We start from the raw sequence: 27,095 nt of genomic DNA, 5'->3' as shown, positions 1-27,095 counted from the left end.
TTGTTTGTAGTCACATTGTGTCTCTTTGTGGTTGTTTTGAATTCTTTTGATGGCAGTTCTTGTGTCTCTTTGTAGAGGTCTTACATGTGGTCCTGTTCATCTCTTTGTAGTTTTTTTTTTACCCTCTGTAGTTGTTTTGCGTCTCTTTGTAGTAATTGTAGAACTGTTTATAGTTGTTCTGTGACTCTTTGTAGTCATATTTTGTCTCATTGTGGTGGTTTTGCATCTCTGTGTGGTTGGTCTGTGTCTGTTTGTAATCATTTGATTGACTATCAAACATCATTGCAAACAGAGGCTTCCATATACAGTATATAGATATATATATATCTCTTCTTCACATTTCTTTATGTTTCAACATTGCTTCACCATGTCTCTCTCTCTCTCTCTCCTTCTCTTCCCTGCTCTCTGTCTGTTTGCCTCTCACTCATTTTTTCAAAGGATTACAGTGAAATTTGAGGCTAAGGATTATGAAAATCAATGCTATGTTGCAATAAGGTTTGTTGCTAAGGATTTGTACACAGCATGAGGCAGTCAGTGGATATGTTGGCCTCAGATGCTGTGTGTGTGTGTGTGTGTGTGTGTGTGTGTGTGTGTGTGTGTGTGTGTGTGTGTGTGTGTGTGTGTGTGTGTGTGTATGTGTGTGTGTGTGTGTGTGTGTGTGTGTGTGTGTGTGTGTGTGTGGGAGTGTTTACATGTGTGTAAAGTGGCATTTTCAGTTGGGAGCCAGCAGACAGTCTGAGGGGGGGTAGGGGTGTGGGGTGGGGGGCTGCTTTGATGGGAGGGAAAGTAACGCAGGGGACTAATCAATACAACACATCCTGCTAAGAAAGTAACCTCTCACACACATGTCACACACACTCGGATACGTACAGTACACACATTCACACACGCCACTGACTTTCACTTAACACTTTTACCCCTTTGTACCTCTCAGCAAAATGTGTGAAGCAATCAGTTGGTGTGTATGTGTGTGTGTGTGAGAGAGAGAAGGGAAAAAACAAGGTTTATCACAAAGCGATTGTCGTTCACGTATATGACTGTTTGTGCATGCCTGTCTGTGGGTGTTCGAGTGTGTGCGACTTGCATTAGGATGTGTTGACGCACTGCAGTCTAGTGGTAGAGTGCCTATTGTGGAGAAAGTGAGAGGCCTCATTAAAAATGTATGGAGCTCAGACATCAGCCACCGACCAATAGCGGCCTCATGGGATGGCCAAGACTCTGAAAGCTCTTCTATGATGGGAGGTTGTGGGGAGGGGGGGTGTAAGTGTGCATTTATACATGTACATGTGTGCAATGTTAAGTAACTTTTTTTGTTTTTTTACTGTGGTGGATGTGAGGAAATTTCCTTTTAACTCAGAAGCTCTTAAGATTTTAATTTTTAGTTCCTCACAATTCCTTCATGCTAAAACTATTCTCATTTAGATACTTTGTATGATAACGCAGACACTTTAATTGTAAGCCTAATCTTTTCTTGAGGGTGGCTGTTGCAAAATTACAGTCTGTGTTTTATAATCTTTGGAGGTTAACCCCAACTAACGGGAAAAACATCTCACTTGCTTATAGTGATATCTAGCTATGCAGATAATGTTGGCTTTAACTGAAATCTGCTTGTGGGCTATCTGCATCCACCTTAATACAATGGAAGTATTCCTCTTAGAGGATTTGTCTAGATACTAGCGTTAATTTTGTTAACGAAAATTATGACTAAATATGTTCTTCAACAGCTTTTTTTCCCAGGACTAAGTGAGAGACGATGATGAGACGGCAAAGACCTCAATAAATATGTATCAACAGGCAAAATTGTTGATAAGAAAAGACAAGACTGAAATGTAGTTTGAGAAATAAAAACTTTACCAAAATATGTCTGCATTTCAGAGATGAAATATTACTATTTTTTTTCCTGTGCTGCTGCGTATCAAGCCACACAGTCAAGACTCAGAGTCATTTACATCAACTATTTTAAAGAAAGCAAGTTAAAGTTGTGAAGATGAGAAAAAGCAAATGTATTGCTTTATCAGAAGGGAAGCAATAATGTGCAGACAAAATAGCTTGCAAGAATACCACAAGCCTAAAGAGAGAAGTTAAGGTTCACCACAAAGAAATTGAGGTAGGTTAACGAAACGTTGGTTGTTGTTTGTTTGGCTATTTTTAAGCTAACTAGTAAGGTGGCTGTTACATTATGTAGGCTGTGTTGTCGATCATTCAACTTGGTGTTTTTTATCAGATAGAGATAAAACCTTAGTGAAATAAGACTAAAATCGAAAATGTTGCTGAAGAATTTTCATTCACTAAAAATATACTAAAATAGTTACGTTTGAAGTTGACTAAATATGATAAAAACTAACGAGGACATTTGACAAAGGACGACTAAATAAAAAAACTACTGACAAAATGAACACTAGATTCATAGTCCATGATCTGATACAACAAATGATAGTAGATACCTTTACAATGTAATACAATGAGATTCAAAGAAGCCAGTTCAGTGCTAATATAATTTAGCTGCGATTGGACAAGACCTGATCATTTTACTCCTTTAAGAACTATATATATAGTTTTGATTCAGTAAGAAATCAATATTCCTCAATTTTATATATCAATGAGAAATACCCACCCACTGATACACCTACTACAGTAAACATGGGCAGTGATACACTGGTACATTTTATGATACCACTGTGTCTTTTACACACTGAAATCTGACATTTACTTCAGTTTTTTTTTAATGCTTTGCATATCTTGCATGCTAGTTAGGTACGAACTAGCAAGAGAGAGGTGGCCTGCACACACATCAGAGCGAGAGAGTGTTGAAAATACAGTTTTTTGACAGCCCTACCAACTTTTACCAGGTGTCAAAAATAATTTGTTGGATCTGTGGCTTAGTATTGACGCAGCATTATCTCTCATTCTTGTCATTTTTATACCCTTGATTGTAAGCAAATGGAAATTCATTTGTGGTAAAAAAAAAAACTTTACAATAACGGCAAAATATCCTTCCACAGAACAGCATTGTGACTACCCTGGATAATACATAGAACATGCTGTCAGCAGTCTTTTTTTTATTATTCCTCTATTTCTAATGAAAACTGTTCACGGTGAGGTCTTGAGGCGGTAAAAATCTCAGCAAATAAAACCAAAACTATCTGCACAAGTAGAGATAGGGGTAAGAAAAAAAATATGTTTTTTTGTAAGTTAGTTGAACTGACCCTTTATATCCCAAAGTTACAGTCTCATTGTGTAACCCTCTGCAGTGGCAGGTCATTCATAGCTGCGTCGGCTCACCTTCAGTGCCATATGGGATTTTGCCTTCATACGACTGTCTTCTCTGATGCATAACGAAGCCTTTCTTCACATCAGTCTTACTTTGCTGATCCATCATTACAACAGTAGCTGAGCACTGCCACGCTTTGCTGCACGGCGTTTCAATCAACATCAATGTCAGCAGTACGAATCATCACGGCTGATTGTGAAGGTGTGTGTGTGTGTGTGTGTGTGTGTGTGTGTGGGCGCACGCTTATGTGTTGGCGGGCGCCCACGTGGGCCTGTATGCAAATGCAGCTGTAAGACAGCTGAATGCCGGTGCTTTACTGAGAGCTTGGCACCAGGGGAAAATGAAAGGACTGGGAGAATAATGACAGATTTATAATTACAGAATCTAGCGTTCAGCGCTACTCAGCAGCAACTGTCTGGGGAAGGCAATCTGGGTGTAATTTCTGCTGATCAGGCCTGCCACACACTTAAGGGTCACAATGCACGTATGCCAAAGTACACACTCTCTTCTGCGTGTGCGACATCAAGACAAACGACACACCTGCGTGCGTGTGCATATTCGTGTGTCATTTGTGTTGATGGCGTATACTCAGAAAGAGCCCACACAGGCTCTCTCTCTCACACACACACACACACACACACACACAAACACACAACTTCTCACACATACATTTCCACCGAAAATTGTGGTGCGACAGCAAATTGCCCGGTTAATTTGAGACAGCTAAAAGCATCAAGTAAGCGCCTGATTTACTGAGAAATGAATGCATTAGAGTTTGCCACGAAAACACACCAGAAATATCAGTTTTCTGGAAAGGAAGGTAACTGATTCAATATACAGAGAAGACAGAACACAACTAATTTAAAGGCATGTGGATGTAAGCAGACAAAAAAATAACACACTTTTAATGTGACTTTTACTTAGTTATGTAGAAAAGCTTTTCCAGACTTTGCTCTCAAAGTTATCATCAGGTGTAAGGAGTAAATCCATTAGTTTGAAGCTAATCCGGCTATCAGTAATAATAACTTGCTTGTGAAAATAACAGAGAATTCTTCTTTCAAGGTAATTTGGGCCAGACAAGATTGTTTTTAAAATTCATCAGTCGAGTGAGTTTTGTTGAAGGACATTATAAAGACATGGTGTTATACCAGAAACTAGCTGTGAGCTGCAATCTTCAGTGACTTTTTTTTGCCGAGCTGTTTCAGTGTGCACTGTGATAGTATTAGCTTCTAAGTTCTTATTTTCCATTTAGGCTATTTTCAATGTTATCTACAATAAATTACAAATCTGAAAGCTTAGGAATAGTGGCTGTTTTTTTTTTTTTTTGTGCTACAATTTCCTCTGCAACACTAAAATGTACAGCTTTGTTATCTACAATTCTTTCATTATTAATAGCTTCCTTCCATTGTAATGGTACATCATTTGTCAATCAAGTCCTCTGTGCAGCCCAACTCTTTTTGCGAAGTCAAATGCATTTGCTATTGTGTCAGACTGAATGTGCCAAAACCCAGTCTGAACAGGATTACCATGCATGGTCCCACATCCTCCTGACTGTGTGCAAGCTGTACTGTTTTTTTCTGCCTCGTTTTTTAATCCCTGAACGAATTCCGGTCCGTGTCCCTCGCAGTGAAACACACACAGAAGTCTCTCTGGGATTAAGATGCTCTTATTTTCATTAATATTTCAGATCTCATTTATATTACATCTTGGCATAGCTAATGAGTAAAATACCAGGAAGTTTACTGCCCTAACGTGATTTTCTTGCTCCACAGGTGCGTTTGCAACATAGACTGTTCCCACATCAGCTTCAACCCGGTGTGTGCCTCGGACGGTCGTTCCTATGACAACCCCTGCCAGGTGAAGGAGGCGTCCTGTCAGAAGCAGGAACGCATCGAGGTCAAGTACCTGGGCCACTGCCAAGGTCAGACCCACAAACACACGCACACTCTCTCACTCTAAAAGACACAACAACACCTTCACACACACAGCGGAGGCCGTCAATCTGTCTGGCAGGTGTTCTTTTCAAGTTGAAGTGAGGACACGGTGGCAAATGAGGCAGCTTGCAAAGCTAAATTCAGACAGCGTGATTCTGTATGTCCCTCCAGCTACAGCTCCAACCACATTTCATGATTACAAATATTTTCACTCAATCATATTTTGGAATAGTGTGCAAAGATAATCCTCAAAACCACACATAGCCTTCGCTGCTATGTATATTGATAATTTTGCTGAATGGTAATCTCCCCTTTTTAGTGTAGTATCTTTTGTTTGGGTGCAGTATTTTTTGTTTGTAACCGTTCCAGGGATAAAGTTATTTTATTAATCTCTGTGGTTAAATCCTTAAACTGAGTCATATTGCTAATCCACGTGGGAGAAGACACAGGCACACAAGAATTATTCTTTTGAATATGTTTTTTATTTGATTCGATTTAATTTTATTGGAGGTACGATCCACCAAAATCTTCATTTTGACTCATTTTGCTTAATGCAATTGCAAGATCTGGCAGAAGCTCATCAAGTCTAAAGAGAGGCAGAGACTCATCCAGGGAGGTGTTCAAATCTCAATTGGCAGCGGCTTGTATTGTGTATGAGTACATTGGCGAGCATTTGATCGGCTCTGCATCCACCCGGGACAAACGGGACAATTGATCGAGACGTGAGAACCGAGATGAAGGCTTTGAGAAGTAATGGGGAGTAAAGCAATCAGGGCTAACCAGCTCTGGAACACAAATAGAAATCTGTATTCCCCCACATTCCCCCCTTTGGGTCAGACCACCCTGATCGATCTGATCACGCTTCCATGCGTTCTGTTTCAATCAGGGAGAAACAAATGTCATGAAACTGATTCAGACCTGTGCTACAGTAAACCTCTTGTTAGCCAAGATTCAAAGCGACACCTTGATATTTAGATTGCTGGTTTATAATATTCCCCCATGTGTCACACACAGTTTTACATGTCTTTTTCCGGAAATATAGTCCTGCTTTCTACTGAACCTCAATAAAGAACAACAAAAAAGCTGAAGACTTTCTTTCATTTATGCACTTGTGGCGCCAGATGCTCATAACATCAGGTGCTGTATCATTGAGACCTCAAGTTGTTACAATGTGTGGAGATTGGGAAAATAAAGGGAGTAAGAAATAAAAAAAGAAGTGTTTTTGTAGCTGCAGTCTTGTTAGGTTTGTAGTGTCTCCCCTCTGAGCAGTCTTAAAATTCATTTAGTCTTTTATTTGATTTTTTCTAAGTAGATGTCACGCATACAAGACTCTAGCTTCTGATCTCACCAAAACGCTGCTTTGTTTCTTTTCTTTTCTCTCCCTCTGGTGTTCTACAAGCAAATAAATAAGAATAATAAATTGAAGTCCCAGATGCAGGCATATTTCCTTCCCACAATTCTTGCATCATAAACCTGGGAAATACTTTCACAGACCCCGTTTGAGGGTATAAATTCACTGACCGCTGAAAAAAATCAATTGCAATAAAATTATAATGATTGGAAGAAGATTTTGTCTAGCCATTGTGAAAAGTTGAATTCAATGCCGCATCAATAAGGTGAGCAAAAATGCATTATTCCCTCTGATCTTTTCTACCAGGCTCTGCTCCATTCTACCCTTTGTTCGGTGTTATACATTAGGGGAGATGCTTTCTGACTCTTGAAGAGAATAGTGCACATTTATAGGCATTAACTAGACAGGTGCACCCACCACATGAGCCCTTTGTTGAGATGATGATCCACATTCAACCCTCTACTTGCACTGGCATCAGTTTGAACGTATAACAAATAATGGAGGGGGTTGGAGCTATAGGAGAGGTTGTAATGACCTGAAATCAGTTTGAATTGTGGGTTTTTTGGGGTTTTTTTTGGTCTTTCCAGGTGACATCATAACTGGGAACAAAGGCGAAGATGGGCACTTCGCACGGACCGACCTAACAGGTGAGTGAATGTGCGGTGGAGGATTGGCAAATAATGCGTGCTGCCACTCAAAGCTGCATCAGACCCAATTCAGTTCGGTTCAGTCCACTTTGTATTTCTCTTTTCCTCGACTTTTCTCTCACTTCCTTCATCTCTGTCCTTTATTTTTTTACCACTATAAATGATCTCTTCCTCTCTTATTGAAATGTTGGTCTCTGTTGTACAGAATAGTAATGTAAGTGCACAGGCGGGCCTTGAGCATATGTGCATTCAGTATTTATGGATCGTTTGTGTGTGTCTGTGTGTTTACGTAGTAGTGGAAAAAGAAGATCCGCTGGCCCGCGGCCTGTACATCCCCTGTCCAGATCACTACAAAAACTACTGCGTCCATGGAGAGTGTCAGTTTCCCAGTATCCTGGCCCAGCCCTCCTGCAGGTAAACACACACAGACACACAGTATTACTATATTTCTGAGAACAAGGGAAGGGTTGGGATAGGGCAACCAGAAAATGATACTGTGTATGATATCATTACCTAAGTGTTTTTTGGAGCATTGTTTTCCTTTCATTCAAAGGTAGACAGTTAAAGAGGTGACGAGAGATGTTGGGAGAGAGTTTTGAAAGTTTTGAAAATTCCTACTAAAATGTTAGGTAACCAAACACTTTTCTTCTAAATGTAATTTTAGCAGAATGCATTGAGTTGCGATTATTGATTAATTTATAATGAGTTGAATGGAGTTTTAATAGCCAGCAATCAATAAGGTTATATTTTTCTAGTAGCTAATTATGAACTACAGTACATTGATTCTTATGTTGCAATCAATTAAACTGTATTTATCTATTAGCTATTATTGGCTAAGATGTTTTTACAGTGTAACGCTGTCTGCAGTATGGGCTATAAACAAACATAAAGCAAGAGGACTTAGACCAGCTATATCGTTATACCACAAATTTGATGATGCTCTCCCTCCCTCCCCCTGTAATGTGTGTGTGAAGTGTAATGTAAGATGGCTAATCGGTTGTAAAAATGTAGCAATTCCTAGGCAATGCTGGAACCCATTTATTTATTTTTTAATCAGGCTTGTTTTTCTGGTATGAATACAAGCCAGTGTGCTGCAAAGGGGAAGTGTTTGAGATCCCTCCTGCTGTAATAGTAGGCCAGGCTGTTGACCAGTCAAATATGCTGCATTGCTTCAAATTAATCCCATGTTGGATTTCTCGCTGCTAAATGAGGACGTTGGTGACTCCTTCCCCACACATTATGATCATGTTTCACAAGTTTCAGTTTGATCTGCTGGTGATTTCATCCTGAGAACCCACACTTTGTCATCTGTCTGCCAATGATAATACTTGGCTGTAAACACACCATCGTGCTGCTGTCAACGTCACTGATGACTGACACCTTTAGTGTGTCATTAGCGAGTTCCCAGAAGATATGAAATATTTCAGTATTGTTTACCGAAGGGGAAAAAAACATTTAAAGGAGTGTGTGTGTAGGATTTAGTGGCATCTAGCAGTGAAGTGGCAGATTGCAGCCAACTGAACACCACTCACGTCTGTATTCGTTGACCTGGGAATGAAAACAGACTGTGATGTGTGGGAGAAACTGTGGTGGCCGTGAAACACAAAAGGCCCTATCTTCAGCCAGTGTTTGGTTTTTCCCTTGGGCTACCGTACAACACCCGTGGTAAGGGTAAAAACGGCTCATTCTAAGGTAATGAAAACACATACAGTTCCTATATTCAAGTGATTATACACTAATGGAAACATAGTTAGGAGGAAATTACTAATTACTAATTACTTTTTTGCATCTTTGAGCTCATTATTTTATTTTTACTGTTCACAACTTTACTGTTTAGATTCCAGTGGTCAAAGGTCAAGGTCATTGTGACATCAGATGTTTAATGGACTAGTTGGCGGAGGTATACGCCATTACGTTGTCCCTAAATGGTCAAAATATTAATAAATGCAGATTTAGTATGACCACTCCATTCCTTATCTTACTTAAATCCTAGATCTACTGTAAAACTATTCCTAAACCTAAACCATCCCCATAATTCCAGTTTTATTACAAGTTGGATGATATCTTTGTAGGTTTTTGTATCATTTTGGTCATGAACACTTACCAAACAGAGCTAAGATCTGTATTAGGGATGGGGATAGTACCACTGCGTCCACAGAAAGCAAGCACTCGTTTGGACGTCAGTATTCATTTAACGTATCAAGTACTCACATTAAGATCTGCGCAGCCTCAGATAACGTTCATTTTCTGTCACATATCACTCATCTAACGTTAAAGACCGAATAGCAGTTTGAAAATGTTTCAAAAAAGTTAACAAAATGAACTAGAGTGCAAGCTATGTAGTATTAAACTTGTGTATCATAGAACAACCAGTTCGATGAGTAACCATTTACTGATTAAACACAAGGAGAAATCAGTGGAGACGGCATGCTTTCATCACCTCATTTGCTAAAGTTAGAATGCGTCGTTGTGATGCTACCAGGACAGGCAAGCTGTTTGTTGAGTACGAGCTACCATCCCAGCGAACAACAACTACAAGAGTGGGGAAGATGTATGAGGACAGTGCAATGAATTGAAGGCTGATCTGCAAAGTCTGAATTAAACTAACTGTTTAGCTAATTGCCTACAGGCCATGGTGGCTGCGGATGAAAAAATAAAACAGCCACAGCCTTTTTACCAGCTAAATTATTGATTTACTGGCTAATCTCTGCAGTCTGTGGAGCACAAAAAGGTAGGTTAACCCTAACCACAGACTTATTTTCACTTCGGTGTTCATTTCGGACCTTACTCTCGTTTATTCTCAAAGTACTCGAGTACTTGTGAAATAATACGGTGCGAGTACTCGAATATGACCATCTCTAATATGTACCTTGTTCAAATGGGATATGAAGCTACGTTGCAGTGGGAGGTTCTAAACAAGAACTAGTCTTTAATAATCGGTCACCGCACAGGAAACCTGTGTGCGCACAAGTTTGGAAGTCAGCCTGTTCACCGTGGTTTTCACAGCCGGGCTTTGTTTCTGTTTTTTAGTCCCCGACCTCAGCAATGGATTTGGTGACTGTTATCCAAACAGTACAAACAATCCTAAAGAAGCAAGGAGCAGCACAATGTCCTCACTTCAGAGGATTTGGTCGTATTTGGGCCTCATAAGTATAGAAATACAAGAAAATGCCACAAACAACAAATACAGAAACACTTCACACACACACAGACACACACACACACACACACACACACACACACACACACACACACACACACACACACACAGAGAGAACAGCAGTCACACAGGTGCAAATACACATTCACATTAGCACACAAAATATACTTGAACACATAGGCAGCATAAAAATGCATTTACATAAAGGGAAAATGACGAATGATATTAAAATCCGCCACCCACACACACATACACACACACACACCCACACACACACAAACACAGACACAGTGAATGTACATGTTTGCCACTCAGGTCTGCCATCTTTTACAGCCTGATAGTGTAGCAGCCAGGGGGTCTTGATATCTCTCGTTCCCTCTATCGCTCCCCTTCTCTCTAACCTCGCTCGTCCCAGCTCGCCCAGCCAGACATTCTTCATGCATACAGAACAGTGCTTAGCAGAGAGGGAGTGTGACATGTCTCTGCTGCCCCCTACTGGTTACAGCAGTTGGGAGTTTGTGTCCTAATGAGAAGGGAAACACAGTGGTCTCTATGGGAGTGGTGCATGAGTGTGTGTGTGTGTGTGTGTGTGTGTGTGTGTGTGTGTGTGTGTGTGTGTGTGTGTGTGTGTGTGTGTGTGTGTGTGTGTGTGTGTGTTCATGTGTGTGGAAACAGAGCACAAACCCCAAACAGAACAAGGTTGCAATGTTCATCTTACATGCTTTCAGGTCGTAGGGATAGAGGATGTGAAGGAGAGTGCGCGCGCGTGTGTGTGTAGGTGTGTGTGTGGGTGTGTGTGTGTGTGTGTTGGTACCAAACAAGGATATGCAGGTGCTGGTGGGTAACAACCTCCCCAGAGACAGGAAAAGCAGGTAAAGAAGAGAAGACGGAGAGAGAAAGAGAGATTAAAAGGGGGACCATTTTAGCTCCTCTCTGAGGACAAAGATCACCTCCATTAGTCTCTCTCTCTCTCTCTCTCTCTCTCTCTCTCTCTCTCTCTCTCTCTCTCTCTCTCTCCCTCATTCTCTGTGTGAATCTCGCTCTCTCACACTACGTCCAGACAGAGCTGACTAAATCTGACAACACCAATTAATTGTGCATCCAGGCTAGCTTTTCTGGTTGCTTTTGTGAAGATCGTCCGTACTAAAATCCCTTAACAGTATGAAAACAGTTAAATATTTTGGTCAACAGACAACAGAACTGTTGATCGTAGCCAACATTTGTCAAGGAACTAACATAACCCAGGTACAATTAACCAGCCAAAACACCATTTCACGATTGCAACGTCTTCTGATAAATAAAGCTTGACGACAAAGCGAGTACCCGAAAACTATTCCACAGAAAGGTTCAACCCAAAGTACCTGTAAGACATCCTCCTTTCATCCACTAACTGCTGACCAAGAAAGTTAACGTCTTCACTTAACAGCCCCAGATCTGCTAATCCAGGCAGTGATTTTCCTCAATTATTCACATCCATATTGTTAGGGACAAAATATTAGACAGCGTGAAAGACTGCTGTTCATTTCCAGTTTCCAAATGACAGTCAGTGTTGTTTTTTTCAGGCATGGCCATGCTTGTGTTCTAACCTAAGTCATTTTTGTTCCTTTTCACTATTGATTTGTAACGATTTTGGAAGGCACAGAAACATGTCATCTTGCCGATAGGGGTGTCAGATCAGAAAATGCTTCTATGCATTGTTGAAGAAAAATATTGAGTTGTTAAATTTCTAGAATGGCAGTGGGCTACGTCTGTGCGTGGGTTCTGTAGCTGTGCTGTCCCTTAAAAAAACACCACTGTAATTCCAGCTTTAGTGTGCACACAGGGCCAAAACAAAGAGAAAATGGTGTGTTTTCAGATTTAGCTGCTTCGTGCAAACAGGCTCTCGCTCCCCCCTCCTTCCCTTGCCCGCTGCAAGCCTTGTCGGCCACGTTCATCTGAACAGTCACAGCAAAGAAAAAGCACAGTCGCTACACTGTCACTCAGATGCATTGTTCCGCCACAATGTCTTTACTAAACAGGTACTGACGTTTCAATTAGAAACACAAAAATAATTAACCTGCCTCTCAGTGCAATGAAATGACTCTGTCTTTCTCTGTCTTTTTGTGTGCGTGTGTGTGTGTGTGTGTGTGTGTGTGTGTGTGTGATCTCAGCTGTCATTCGGGTTTCAGAGGCCCCCAGTGTGACATCAAAGAGTACAACGTGCTCTACGTGGTGCCAGGCTCCGGCAAACTGCACTATGTCCTCATCGCCTCTATCATTGGAGCACTCCAGGTGGTCATCATCTGTGTGGTGGTGCTCTGCATTACCAGGTGAGTCATGCCCACACACACACACACACACACACACACACAGCCTACTAATGAGCTTGGGAGCAGTAGTTTCCATGTTGTGTGTGTTTGGAAGTCACAAGGGGGGCTCCTGAGCCTGGAGGAAACAGCTGAAAGGTCACCTTCCTCGCTCAGAGAGAAAGTGCTGTCACTTTCCACGCGGACACACACACATCTGAAAACGTGCAGCATGTGCGTACAAGCATAGATACACAGAGTTATCTGTGTAGGCAAGCACACATACTTGTATTTGAACAAGCATTTTTTTATTCACAGTAGAAACCCACCCACACACACACACACACACATACACACACACACATGCATATATACACCCTGCAGCTTATCTGCCTCCGGCTGACCTAAGCAATTTATGACATTTAATAAAAGATTTTAAAAGAGTTTTGCCAAAGACAAAACTGCTCCTCTGAGCAAAGGCATGGAGGAGGAGGGGGAGGAGGGACAAAATGGGAGAGCAAGCAGTTGTAAAGGGAGCAGGGCGAGAGGGTAAAAGAGAAGATACAGAAGGAAAGAGAGAATTATAACACTACAGTACCATTAATGTTTCCTGCTGCTCAGCGATATTCATTTTAAGCAAAAAAAAATAAAAAATATCAGCCGTGTAAAAGTTTGCATTGCTCTCAGTGGAGTCTGGTAAATGAACAAATGTGTACACGAATGAATGAATCCATACAGACAGGAGCCCAGTGACTCACCTCTGTGTCCTATCTCTGTAGGACAGACTGAGCTATACTTTGTGTGTTGTGATGTAAGAATGTTGCTGGAGTTGTATGTGATTTCCAAATATTATAAAGAATTGTCATTCACTTAAAGGACAAACAGGTGGGGGTGGAAAAGGTCATCTCAATGCTTTGCCTGCCGTGTATGACATTCTGTCACATCTTGGAGAACATCTGCCCGAAAAGGTTTCACTGCAAGAGATACAATGTCACAAATAATTCTCGATTTTTCCTTCTGTAGATAAATCCTATAAAAAGACCAAAACTAACAGCGTTTGGTTTTTTGTTTTGTTTTTTGCTTTGCGCTCAAAGCAGTTAGGTTCTCAGGCAGCCGTGAATGTTACAGCGAGTTCTTGCCCTGGTTTGTCCTCTTAGGCTACACACAGGCTTCCCTAACTTATTGGTGGAGGTTGTTGAGTGTATGCAGGCTGACAGGAAGACTGTAAGCACTACCCAGGGCTGAAAGAAAGCACTTTAACTCTGCTTTTTTTGTAGGTAAAACAATATATATTCATTTATAGTTACAAAATGAACATCAATTAAAGATAAGGCCGTAAAGGACTGATTAAAGACGTTAATTAATACAAAGATTTACAGAGCATTTCGATTATATTTTATTATTTTGCTACCACTCATTATGGAAGCACAATAATTTTCTCATAATATGATGTTTGCTAAATTGATAGCAATGTGCAGGAAATAGCATTTAGTCTGTGTGTCCCCCAAAACCTATGCCCTACAACCTACGCCGGTACATTTTGGGGACTACTTTCAGCTGTGGACACATTTGTACTATTTGTATCATCTATTTAGGACCGAATCAAAACACCGAATTGACCTCAATGGCACAGATGAATAAAATATATCAGACTCTGGCTACACAGACGGTACTCATTAGTACAATCAGTTCATTGTTGGTTTTTGTATTTTCATTGGATCAAATTGTTGACTATGAAAAAAATAAGAATCACTTTAAGAATCATTTCAGGACTTTATTCTGCTCCGTAAGAACCTCAGAATGAGCTGCAGATTCTTACAGTAGCATATCTAACGCCTATCTGTGTCTTCTTCTACCCCCTCCCTCACCTTCTTCCCTGTACAGGAAGTGCCCACGGACCAACAGGATCAACCGGCAGAAGCAGAACAATGTCCACTTCAGTTCAGAGAACACCATGCGCGCCTCCACTCGACTTATCTGAGCCCAGACCCAGCGGACAGAGTTCCCCTCAACTTTACGGAGCGCTGTGGCGTTAGATGTTCCCCCCTTTGTAGGCCAACCCCACCCCCAAAAAAAATTAGAATCTGCTTCCCCTCACTCCTCGCCCTCTCTCCCAGTATGAACTTTAAGAACGGCCAGGGAGGACGGCAGCACAGCAGAGACAGAGCTGGCATGTACAAGTCAGTGACGATGATGCTGTCATCAGTCGCCGTCGACCCCCTCCCCCCCCCTTCCTCCCGAGTTGCCGATGTGTCTCCTTGCACCTTGTCACTTCCGCCCGGGTTTTTCTGAAAAAACTGAACCACGAGGGCGTTGAGGATACAGAATGTGTGAGTGAGTGAGAGTGTGTGTGTGTGTGTGTGTGTGTGTGTGTGAATGTGTATTAGATATGTGAGCTTTGGTAGAGGCGGGCTAGCCGGTGTCTGTCGTTTGTAGATGAGGGGGTTAAAGCAAATCGGGGTAGTGCAAAGCAGGGTAACGGGCTTTAAATGAGGTGTGTGTTGTCCGGTCTGGGAGGGGGGTGGGAGGGTGGGCGGGTTTTGGGTCTACACGTGATGCCTTGCACCTTGTGTTATAGGAGACCTTTGACAGAGGGCACAATGTTATTATAGAGCTCTCTGTTCGGTTGTGACGATGACGTCAGCTTCTGTATCTTGGGTTCTATTTCCAATAGTTATTACTACATTGTCTTGATGGGGTCATTTTTCTGTAAATGTAAATAAATAATTTATATCACGAAATGTAAACTGATGTGTCGGTCTTTTATTTTTGTGGTGCGTGGGCGAGCCTGTTTTTAGAATGATTAAACGATGAGATGTAGTTCATGTTTGTTACTGTCACATTTATTGTGTTTAAAGTTCTGTGTGTTCTTATTCTTGTGGTGTCAGTCGTACACAATGATGGAACAAAACACATTATGGATGCAGTTCTTCAAGATGAACAGATGCAGAATAAGAATAAGTGTAAATGTAACTACGTACTTAAGTACAATTTCGTAATCATCTGTGTATTTCCATTTCATGCCACTTCAGCCCTTTTACTATACTACACTGCAGAGGGAAATATTGTACTTTTTACTCCATTATGTTTATTTGGCAGCTGTTTTTTTTACATTCATATGAGCCATTGAGTACATTAAATATTGATAGGCCTATATTTAGCATATAATACCTAGGTACTTTAACTAAAAGCATTCTTAAGGCAGGATTTCACTTTTAATGGAGTATTTTTTTACAGCATTTCGACTTTTACTTAAAGGATGTGTTTGATTTAGTGGTGAAATTGCCGATTGCAACTAACAGCACACTGCTGGCATCTGTATTTGACAATCTGGGAATAAGGTAGGTGGCCACAGAACTAAGGCCTTATCTACAGCCAGTGTTTGGTTTGTCTGTTCTGGGCTTCTGTAGAAATATCTGTAGATAAAAACGGCTCATCCTAAGGTAACAAAAACACAACAATTCCTACATTCAGGTGATTATACACTAATGAAAACACACCTGTGAATATAATTTTCCATTTCTGCTAATAGAGCCTCCTAAAAAAAAAAGACTGCACCTGCTAGTAAAGGATCTGAAGACGTATTTTACCGCTGTACCTTTCCAAATCCATACAGGCCTGTTTGTGCTGGATGAACCTAACTGTACAGGACTGATGATATTTATTAAAAATAAAAGCAGAAACAAAACTGGTAAGTAAAATACTTTGAAGTTGCTTTGTAGCATCTGATTTCATTCCATGTCCACTGTAGTATACATTCATATTTTATCGCCCTCCCCTGACATGTTTTTTTCATTTCTCACTGTCGTACATTTTTAACCAGTTTTCACTTTCCAAAGACTTTGAAGTGCTGTAATGATCAGTGGTGGAATGAAACTAAATACTTCAAGAACTGTACTTAAGAACAATTTTGAGGTCTTTGTGCTTTACAAGGTTAGGTAGATTTGGTTTGCAGTAAAAGACGATAAGATAAATAACCACTAGAATAAATAAGGTAAAAATGTAAATAAAAACAATAAAGACTCTGTACCATTTTATTTAAATATTTCCATTTTATATCACTTTATACTTCTACTCCACTACATTTATTGGCTGTATTAGTGACTGTTTGCGCTACAGATTTATAGATTATGAAAAGAAACAGAAACAAATAAATAACAGGTTAAAACTACCCAGCAGTTCCTTTAACCAGCTGCAACATTAAAGTGACGAACACATGAATGCATCCTTAATAATCCAGCAATATATATATTGGTAGCAATAGTAACAGTAATAAACTGGCCATTCCTAACAATGAATACTGGGACTTTAAGCTTGCTTTATTTTGATGCTAATACTTTAACTTGTAACAGAGTATTTTTCACTGTTGTGCTGCTTCTTTTACTTACTCTGAAGACTTCTAGCACAAATACTAGATCATGTCAGACAACTGCTACAGGTGTCCCCCGCCACAAGGTGGTGCTGTGTTCTCCACACCCTGGCTTAAACTCATACAGCACGTCTGCCCTCCGCCACCGGATTCAGACAGAACATGCGGCGCGGAACGATTGTGGAGGATTGTGCCAAATTTGACCACATTCAGGGACAGTGATAATCCTGACCGATTCATTTTTGATTCAACTGTATGACGTATATGTGTACCAAGTTGTCGTGGCCGAGTGGTTAAGGCGATGGACTAGAAATCCATTGGGGTCTCCCCGCGCAGGTTCGAATCCTGCCGACAACGTTCATTTTTCATATCGGAGAAACAAAAGTTTATCTTCGGACAATAATGTTATAACTCATCCATCGATTCCAGACACAACGTAAAACCTGTAGAAAACACATTACGTTATCTTTTCCCGGTAGTAATTAAGAAACAAAAACGTCTTGTTGTATTGTGTATGTATTCTTTGTGACGTGTTCATTTGTGCTCCACTCAATAGTGACTCCATCATCCATCAGAAACCAGGATAGGGGACCTCTCATAAACAAGGTGGATCTACAGTGTACCGGTTCCTTACTCAAACCCTTTTACACAAGGGTTTTATGCATATTGAGTATGTATGATCAAAATATTTTTAAAATTGAGATCCAGAACAGCCTTGGAAAGCACTGTAGTTCAGTACCAGTGTTGGACAGTAACTTATTACTAGTAATAAAATTACAGTATATATATTATAACTTTCCCCAGTAACCAGTAATGTAAATAAATAGTAATACAATTCAGTAATAATATTACAGTTACTCCTACGAAAAATATTACTTTTGTTGTCATCCTCTATTGATTTGAAATCCAACAATCCAATCACATCCGGATTTATTTTTGTAATTGTGGAGGAAACTAGTATTAAACTAGAAGAAGTATCTCATTACTTTGATTTTAACAAACAAAACTGGATTTTATTCGTCATAAATCTGAATTTTGGGCAGGAAGGACACAATTGCCAATTGTGTGGGGCAGTAGAAGAACAGTAAAATAACAGATTTTATTTTAGATACTATAGATAATATTTATTTTTATGTTACTTTATACTTCTATTCCACAACATTTCACACAAAATAATTACTTTTTACTCCACTTCATTTTGTTTGGAAGTCAGTTGGCAAATTCATGTACATTATTATATAGTCACTATACCCAACATTATATAAAATAGTTAAAAATACATCCATATGTTTTAAAACCTGTGACACATTGCAATGCTGTTGATATGTTATTGTATCAGTAATAACAAGCCAATCATACTACTTCTACATAATGAGTATTTTTACATTGTATACTTAATGTAAAACTACTATACTGTTGAATAGAGGGTTTTAACTTGCAGTACAGTCATTTTACAGTGTGATATCACTACGTTTGCGTCATTAAAAATTGATTATTTTCATTCAGCTAAACATTCTTTTCTCAGCATTGCAATTGCTCTACATTCAAAGAAGGAGTCAATGTATTTATGTATAGCCTTAAGCAACGACAAAGTGCACATTCCACCCATGTTCCTCAAGATTTAATTCTTCTGAAAACATAGACACATTGCTTTTAGAAACACTCCAAGACTTTTCTAATAAGGGAAAGGTTCATACATAAAGTCCTCAGGTGGAACGGGGGTCACTCGTGGGTCATTCTGGCAGACTTAAAAATGTTCCCAAGCCTGTTACTTATGGACCTGTGGGCATTCAGTGCAGGCATGTGTTTGTTTGTCTGAAGGGCAGATCCCTCGTCTTTTAGTAACTTCAGACATTTAATAATGCCAGCCCGGCTTTGCCAAGTTTAACACAGAAACTTCAGGCAATGACGCATTCCCACTGACATTGATTATACAGAAATAAGAACATTTACCAAACCCTGAGTGGGATAAATCTGATGAATAAACAGCACTGAGAGCATCCCTTTCCTCCTTCCTGTTTTCAATTGCAGCAACAGCCTTGTACTTCACCTCCTCAAACCTGGAACAGTCTGTGTGGCTGCTTGTATCGAAATCTCCAGTGGGCAGTGTCTCATCCACAAGTCCATACTTTGACCTTCATCTCTCTCCTCTATCCCTCCCTCAAAATAAAAAGAGTCTCGGAGCACACTCTCAAATTACTAATTCTTCTCTCGATTTAATAATTCATGCTCTCGATTTAATGTCGGTTTTGGTGCGAGGCAGACGCATGTATTTTGCACAAAAGGGGTGTCGTAATGGCTGGCCAAGGTGCGGATCCTGTGAAGCACTGCGGGAAATAGATCATTTTCACAGCAGCCATTTTGACATGAAATAGTAGGGTAAACACAGGTGATACAGATGATACTAATTAAGATTCAGTTTCAGGTCAAACAAAGTCAGGGTGCTGCTATTGTGCATGTTGTCTGACTGGAAAGGCTCTGTTGCACCAAATTGAGAAGAACCTTAATTAGTGTCACCTGTGTTTACCCTACAATTACATGTCAAAATGGCTGCTGGGAAAATGGTCCATTGGTCATGCTGATCAGCAGGGTTCCCATTACTCCTCAGACAGAATGCAGACAAGATTAGCCATTTCTCTCTTTACACTGCTCCTTTCTGCGCTGATATCAGACTGAACCTCTGTCACTCATGTGTTGCCTGAGTGTCAACTAGATACTAACACACTGCATTCAGTATCTGTGCCTGTGTGTGTGTGTGGGGGAGAAAAAAGATTTACGTTCAGATGTTGTTTTGCGTGTGGAAGCAGCAGTTAACCTACACAGCTACTCTATATTTCATTTTAAGAGTGGCTTTGTTGCTTCTGGGTGGTAAGAGAGGGAGAGACAGATGTCAGCTGCCTCACGTCGTAATCAATATTAAATCGAGAGCACAAATTAGTAATTTGAGAGCATGAATTATTAAATCGCGACCACAAATGAGTAATTGGAGAGCATGGATAAGTAATTATTTTTTCCCTGTGACACCTCCCGTGCTCCATCCCCTGCAGTTCATCCCCTGGGCACACCCCTATTTGTATACACGTGTGTGTGCACAGTACCCAGCAGACCCAGCCGGTGGAATCCTGTCAGTTTCCTGTCTTCGCCTGCTAGTTTCAGCTCAAATCCAGTAGGCCAGAGGCCAGGGAGGAGTAGGAAGGAAATTTCTGTGAATGTCTGAGTATCTGCTCTCATCTGTGGTCAAGGAATGTGGTGAATGCTATCATTAATGGACAGAAAGATCCCCCCACAGTGGACTTTGGTTTTAATAACTCTAGTTCATGAAATTTGAACAACATGTGACACAGGGAAATTACTTAATAGTCAGCTAGGCTGGCTGCCAAGAAATAGGGAATCCCACCTTGTTTCCAGAAATAAAGGAAGACTTCTGACATCTGTGGTTGTACCATTTGTTGGTGGTTGATGGAGGAGGAACACACTGTACCAGCGTTAAATCTCGGAGGCTTGAAAATGAATGCTAGTCTTTTTAGATTACATTCTGACATGAAACTGCTGGCAGCAGTAGAGTGTGGTATCCCTGCTGGCTCAAGTCCAAGGGTGTAACATCACCTCTAGGGAGTCAGGCATGAAGTGCATCAGTTTTCTGCCACAAAAGTGTAAACATAGAAAGGTTTACTTTGACAGTTAATTAACTCATTTTCACTTTGACTCCTTTTTGTAAAATATATGCTATAAGTGAAATAACACCCAAACTGTAAGAAAGACACAAATAGTGCAATGTTCAATTCCTGCAGGCCAAATATAACTTAATCTTCAGGTTGTACTTATTTAGGTAATTTAGCATAGTCTACACCTATCACATTTTCTCACATGATCAACATTAACACTTAAAGCGTTTCTCAGTGTATCAAAATATAAAAACAATGTGAAAGGGATTGCTTGAGACATATCTCCTGATCGTGCAGCTCCTGCCAGCTTTAGAGAGCTTTAAAGTGAGGTTCAGCTCACTGTTTATTGGTCCGGTCCACAACTTTACTCTTATCGCTCTCATAGCATTGTTTTCTGCTGCTTTCAGCAAAAAAAGATGTAAAAACTATATTGCCATACCTGCTCATCAGGTGGAGGAAAACAAACACATTTAGTGATGAGTTGGCAAATATAGAAGAAGGTTTTGCAGAGCCAGTGTCCATCCTGGGCTACTGTAGAAGCATGGCAGTTCAACAGGCCCTGCTCTCTCTGTAGATAAAAACAGCTCAGTCTAAGGTAACAAAAACACAACAGGTCTTATTTGCAGGGGATTATACACTAATAAAAACCATAACTATGAATATTATATTCCATTCCTTCCTGGATCGTCCTAAATGTTACACACTGGACCTTTAAGGGACAAATATACCCAAACTCTCATTCTGTTTTCAGCACACAACAATCAGTTCACACACAAATTATTCCCCATATGCACATTCCCAACACCTACAGAGCCGATAGGCACTTGGTTTTGGAATCTGACACTTATCTTAGAAGAGCATAGCTCCTTCCTGGGAAGTTCCTTCCCATTTTAGCCAGCATGTTTGAACATGTAGACTTGTTTTTCGAAGGCATTCAAATGTAGATAATGTACATACCACTGAATAAAACATTTCCCAATGGTGTGGAGAGAAGTACAGGTGATGAATGAAATAACAACAAATTTAAACAATTTTGCTGGAAGGCATGTGGCTGTCTTTCAGGAATCCACACTTTGGGAACCTTCAGGCTGAATGACTGGCCAGGAGAGCCCTCACATTGATTTTACAATCAACAAACTGCGCCTCAACTCCTTTGGCAGGGAAGGATTGGCCCATTGGTTTGAAAATTGATGGTGTTGGACACATTAAAACATACACACTCACACAAACAAACAAGACCACACACACACACACACACGCGCGCGCGCACACACATTCCTCATATTTTGAGGGTGCGTAAAGCTCAACACCTCGAAAATTGGTCCATTAGCTTCACAATTGATAGCATCACAAAAATGACACACTACAAGTACACACCCACTCTTCTAGTAACGTACAAGGCCACCTTTAAGTGAGCGTGTGTCTAACACACGCTGGTCTGTGAAAAAGGGTCATTTAAAGATCCATCGCCATCTGTTTCGGGCCCAGCATGCCATTTTCCCCTCTGTGGGGGCCTTTGATTTAGCGACAAAAGGGTACCATTGCTTCCTTATTTCCCACTGTGTAACCAGACATCCAGTCTGAGCTGGTTATACAAATAAAACACTGCCGGGCATCCATCGTATCATTATAGATATGACCACCTGTGTGTGACTGTTGATGGTAATCACAAGCATTAGGGGTCCCATTTAAACACTGATCAGGGAACCGGTTTGTTGTGTCCTTTGCAGATGTCACATAATAGGAGTGACTATGACGTATGAGGAATCAGGTGGATGAGTACTTCTGAGTTCTGACGAAGAGAAAAAATAATTTGACTGTTTTAGTTTTAAACAGCAAAGCCATGACAATGTGCATATATTCTGGATACATCATCAACAGCAAAGCAGCTCGTGTCCCAGTTCTTCTTCCTGGATGCAAATTATATTGAAGTTCCTCTTCCGGCTGTGATCTCTTAGAGGAACTCCATGGTGCTAGATAATTCCACAGTCCTTGTTTCCTGCAGAAAGGCACTGTAAAATTCAGCTGAAGCTAATGTAAGGTTTCAGTAGTTCTCGTCTTGTTTTGTTGCCCAACGACAAACCTACCTGCAACTCGCAGGACAAATCCTTCGTCCTACAACGGTATTGACAGAGGGCAGTATGGAGAAGAGGAATGATTGCAGTTTAAAGAGCTCTGCATGGATTTAGCATGTCTTTCTAAAGCCACACCCCCAGATTTCTTTCATTGTCAAACGTATAGTCTTCAGCCCCAACTGACATCACTTGAGGCACTGTATTAGATTTCACACTGCCACTATAAAAAGGCTTCATTCACTCCCTGAAATCTGTGAACAGACTTTGTGTAAAATGGGTCGTCCGTCAAGGTGAAGACCTACTGGGAGCAAACAAATCGCGCAACATCGCCGCTGCTGCTTCTCGCTGTGGGTGTGTCAACGTTTGCAAGATACCCAGTAGCTTTGACCCCCAACTTAGAACTTTCAAAAAAACTAAAATGCATAGGACATATTGCCAAGCAGTGCATCAGTTGTATGTATACTGTATTTATGAGGTCTTCTAGCATGGAGATCCAGGCTGTTCCTACATCCAGGCTCGCAACTAGAGGTGACGCTCTGTGAAGTACTTGGAAGAGTTGTTTTGAAAAGTTCTATACAAATATGTTAAAGTTCATTATTATTACTATTAGTATTGTTCTTTCACTTTATATATTACCCAAGGACCTACAATGTGACCACATACTGTGCATTTAACAACCTGTAAAAACACATACCGTGTCAAAGCAACTGCAAGTAAAAATGCAGACAGTACACTTCCGTGTGAGTATTTCCTCCTCGACATGATAGCATAACGTCTCCGTCTGTGCGAGAAACCATCATTAAAGTCCCCGGGAAGTCTGCCTCCAGGTCTTTCTGTTGCATTCTTGTATCCTAATCAAGCAGGCATTTAAAAACAAACATGTGGAACCACACAGAGGAGGCTGTCACCATCTTCTTAAGCCAGTGGATGCAGTTAGCAATGAGAAGGACTGTAGAACATGCACTGGTTAAACAAAAAGAAGGAAAACTCCTAAAGTGAGTAAGTGTCTGTGTGAGAAGTTGTTCCCGCCCAGATTAAACTCTCTCTGTCTTTTTGTGTGTTAGAATGCAGTGTGAGGTGGTGCTTCTGGGTAAAAAGAAATCTAGTAAGATTGCCTTTAGGAAAATAAAAATAAATTACTTTTATGCAAAGTCTTTTGAAATAATCCTCCGCTGCATGAGATTGCATTTCACATTCAAAGAAACTCGTTCATCAGTCATTCTTTGAAACTCAGTCATCCACCCAGGTGGTTTGCCAACAGCCAACGGTTACAGCGACACCACACCTCCTGCTGAAGGTTTCCCAGGATACAAAGCTCAATCATTCAGTGATGTGACTTGCAGCGGCATGTTTGTTAAAATGATGGAATACGCTGATGCCGAACTTCACCCATTACTTGTTTCTAGAGGGTTTTTACAGTTGAGGATTTGGTTAAAAGAGGTTTCTTCAGCAAAATTTCAAACTGGAGTTGAGTGTAACTGTGACTGTAACAAAAAGAGAAAAGACAGTGAATCATAATCGCCTCTAGAATATAAAGGCGTGAATTGCTCTGATTAACAGAAGTCTAACACTCACTGTACTATCTGGATTAGGCCATGCACTTGCATTTATCAGCCTCCAGAGGGCAAATACATCCATTTCTTCAAGCGAAGGTGCCCATGCACCGGCTCTTTTTTTTTAACTCATTCCCAAACAGCTTGTGTGCATGACATAATTGTTTTTGTAGTATATTCTAACATATGTGACTATAGGAAGGCTAACCACAAAAAAGGAGCCTTAAATAAATAGTTGTGTTATTACAAAATAGGCTAGGGAAAGACAACATTCATTGACACAACACTGGGAATGTGTGAAACATGTACCAGACCATCGGGAACACCGGAGGAATTCAGGAAAGCAGAAGATAAGTTACAGAGAGAGGAAGAAAAGGGGGAAAGGGAGGGATGGAGAAAAGGGGGAGCAGTGGAAAGGGAAAGGAAAGGAGGGGGACAGTTGGAAGAATGACAGGATGGGAGCGTCATTCCCTCCGCTCTATCCCGGAGGTGAAAGTGGGAAAAGTCAGAGTTCAAGAAGGAGGAACGGGAGGTCACACTTTTATGATGACAAAAGTGTGTGTCTCCAAGGAGGAGCGGTGACAGTGAGAGGGGTTAGAGACACTGGGGTTTTTTAGTCGGAGGGGGAAGGAAACTTGCTAGTGTGCGTCTAGCACTTCCACTCTACTCTGACAGCTTTGAAGCTTGTTGAGCGAGCAACCTCAAGAAGAGGTGTTAGTCCTGGATGTTGACACGAGAGAATTTCTAGGAGCGGTTCTGACTACATGTATAGTATGTATGTAAAGATTCAGCTGTAACAGAACAATGGCAAACTATGGCCATCATGTCCACATAGGTCCCACTTTTATTTTTTTAAGGAATAGTTATTTACTAGTGCTGTCAAACGATTAAAATATCGCGATTAATTGCATTAATGTCATAGTTAACTCGCAATTAATCACACATTTTTATTTATTCTAAATGCTCCTATCAACATGGAAAAGTGGATCGGCTTGCTTTGTGCAAATGTTGTTTTTATGGAAAACAACATTGTAGTGTTCAATTTCACACTAATATTCTCACTTGGAGCAAATAATCTCTAACACAATGTAACACTGTCCATCAATGAAAGGGTGAAAGAAATACTTTGTCACTCGTCCTCCACAACATTAACAGGCCTACATGCAGTAAACACCCATTTAGCTATGGCTGCAGTAAGTTTGTTCTGGTATCCATGTGCTTCTGTCTGAAGTCATCCATTGTCCACTGTGTGTTTGGCCATCAAGTGGTATTTCAGACTGGACGTGCTGCGATGATAGCTCAGTTCACAACGACAAAACACACAGATCACTTTGGTCTTGTCAATGGAACCATTTGGCAACTTTTTAAAAGTAAACTTTCCATTCAGAATATTATTGGCATCCATTTTGGCGTCTCGCGCTCGCCATCCACTCAAAACGGAACGTCTACTACTCTTAAACAAGTGTGTGCGGCGTGCCTGTTGTTTTGTTTCCGGTCTAACTAGATCCGGTGTGGTGTTGTAGTTTTTCTAACGCTACTAGTTGTTGCAACAGCATGTGAAAAAAAACTACAAAGTGTGCTAGGCCAAAAAGAAGAACGTTAATCTTGCAATAAAAAAATTGACGCCATTAAAATGGGTTTGTGTTAACGCCGTTAATAACGCGTTTAACTGAGACTATTATTTACTTTCTTTCCAAGAGTTACATGAAGAGATTGATATTATTCTCATATCTGTGGGTAAAATATGAAGCTACTGGCTAAGGGGAGGGGCTTAGCCAGTTAGCTTAGCTTAGCACAAAGACTGAAAACAGGGAAAAGGCTAGCCTTGTTATGTCTAAAGTGAACCAAATCCATCTACCTATGTCTCCAGTGTGTACACAAAGGTGTAGTGTATAATCACCTCAAATTATAAATCGTTGTTTTTCTGACCTTAGAATGCGATGTGGGTCCTCTTCCACGAAGGCCAGCATGTTGAACCACCATGTTTCTACAGCCACTGTAGTTTCTCCTGCAGCGTTTAAAAGGGGAGGTTGAAGCGAAGGAGTTGCAATCTGCAACTACACCGCTATGTGCGCCGGTTCTTTAAACTACTACCTATTTTAACATACCTCATTTGTTTAGTGGGAAAAAACAAAGTGACTGCACCCAGCCAAGAAATAGTCTGGCACACAACTCCCCCATAAAACTCTTTAGAGGTGCTGGTATGCAGCATTTTGTCTTTGAACAGAGCCAGGTTAGCTGTTTCCAATCTTTGTGCTAAACTAAGCTAACTGTGCCCCATGCTGTAGATTCATCTAACTCTCAGCAAGAAAGCAAATAAATATGGTTTAAATGTGGAACTATTCCTTTAAATCAGCAGCTCTAGGGGCAGCCAAATGTGTTAAAATCACTTCAGCGAATACTAAAATAACAACACAATTTAAAAATAAATGTTGTTGATTAATGTGGTTTGGATCTGAGGAGGACTGTGGACCCAACATATTTTAATGCTGTTCTAAGGTGTGCCTTTTCTGTGTGTGTGCATACAGTACGAGTAGTTGCAGAATGCCTAATCTCAGTTTAAGGGTGTGAATACTTTATTGATCTTAGATGAGCTGGTAGCTGACCAAGCCTTTACCATATCAGGCAGAATCCAATAAAAAAAGGTGTTTTCTTGAATGCTTTCCATACTTTGTGGTGATAAAATAGATTATTATCATAGTTATAAAGCAGTTGGCTTTCTGCGAGGGGATTAATCACCCAGATAAACACACACGCTTCTCTCTTATAGAAAATGTTGCAACCC

The 27,095-nt window shown here is 40.6% G+C and overlaps 1 protein-coding gene, 1 long non-coding RNA gene and 1 other non-coding gene across 3 annotated transcripts in view; 2 read left to right on the top strand and 1 right to left on the bottom strand.

Moving 5' to 3' along the window:
- tmeff2a (transmembrane protein with EGF-like and two follistatin-like domains 2a) overlaps window positions 1-15,163 on the top strand; it is a 101,263-nt gene extending 86,100 nt beyond the window's left edge. Inside the window, exons 6-10 of the mRNA XM_051405006.1 lie at window positions 5,044-5,192; window positions 7,144-7,203; window positions 7,497-7,617; window positions 12,514-12,672; window positions 14,533-15,163. Of these exons, the coding sequence (XP_051260966.1) occupies window positions 5,044-5,192; window positions 7,144-7,203; window positions 7,497-7,617; window positions 12,514-12,672; window positions 14,533-14,629 (586 nt within the window). The 3' untranslated portion in view covers window positions 14,630-15,163. The remainder of the gene's footprint in view (window positions 1-5,043; window positions 5,193-7,143; window positions 7,204-7,496; window positions 7,618-12,513; window positions 12,673-14,532) is intronic.
- Window positions 15,164-17,292: 2,129 nt separating this feature from the next.
- Window positions 17,293-17,374, top strand: trnas-aga (transfer RNA serine (anticodon AGA)). Its single transcript has one exon. It is a non-coding gene; the product is annotated as a tRNA-Ser (tRNA).
- A 709-nt stretch (window positions 17,375-18,083) lies between these two features.
- On the bottom strand, window positions 18,084-23,788 carry LOC127366180 (uncharacterized). The gene is made up of 3 exons (XR_007885298.1): window positions 23,452-23,788; window positions 21,122-21,250; window positions 18,084-20,657 (listed from the first exon to the last, which is right to left on the bottom strand). It is a non-coding gene; the product is annotated as an uncharacterized LOC127366180 (long non-coding RNA).
- Between the last annotated feature and the right edge of the window lie 3,307 nt (window positions 23,789-27,095).

The sequence above is a fragment of the Dicentrarchus labrax genome, unplaced genomic scaffold, assembly GCF_905237075.1.
Source record: "Dicentrarchus labrax unplaced genomic scaffold, dlabrax2021, whole genome shotgun sequence".
Lineage (NCBI taxonomy): Eukaryota > Metazoa > Chordata > Actinopteri > Moronidae > Dicentrarchus > Dicentrarchus labrax.
This window is presented reverse-complemented; position numbering and strand designations above follow the sequence as displayed.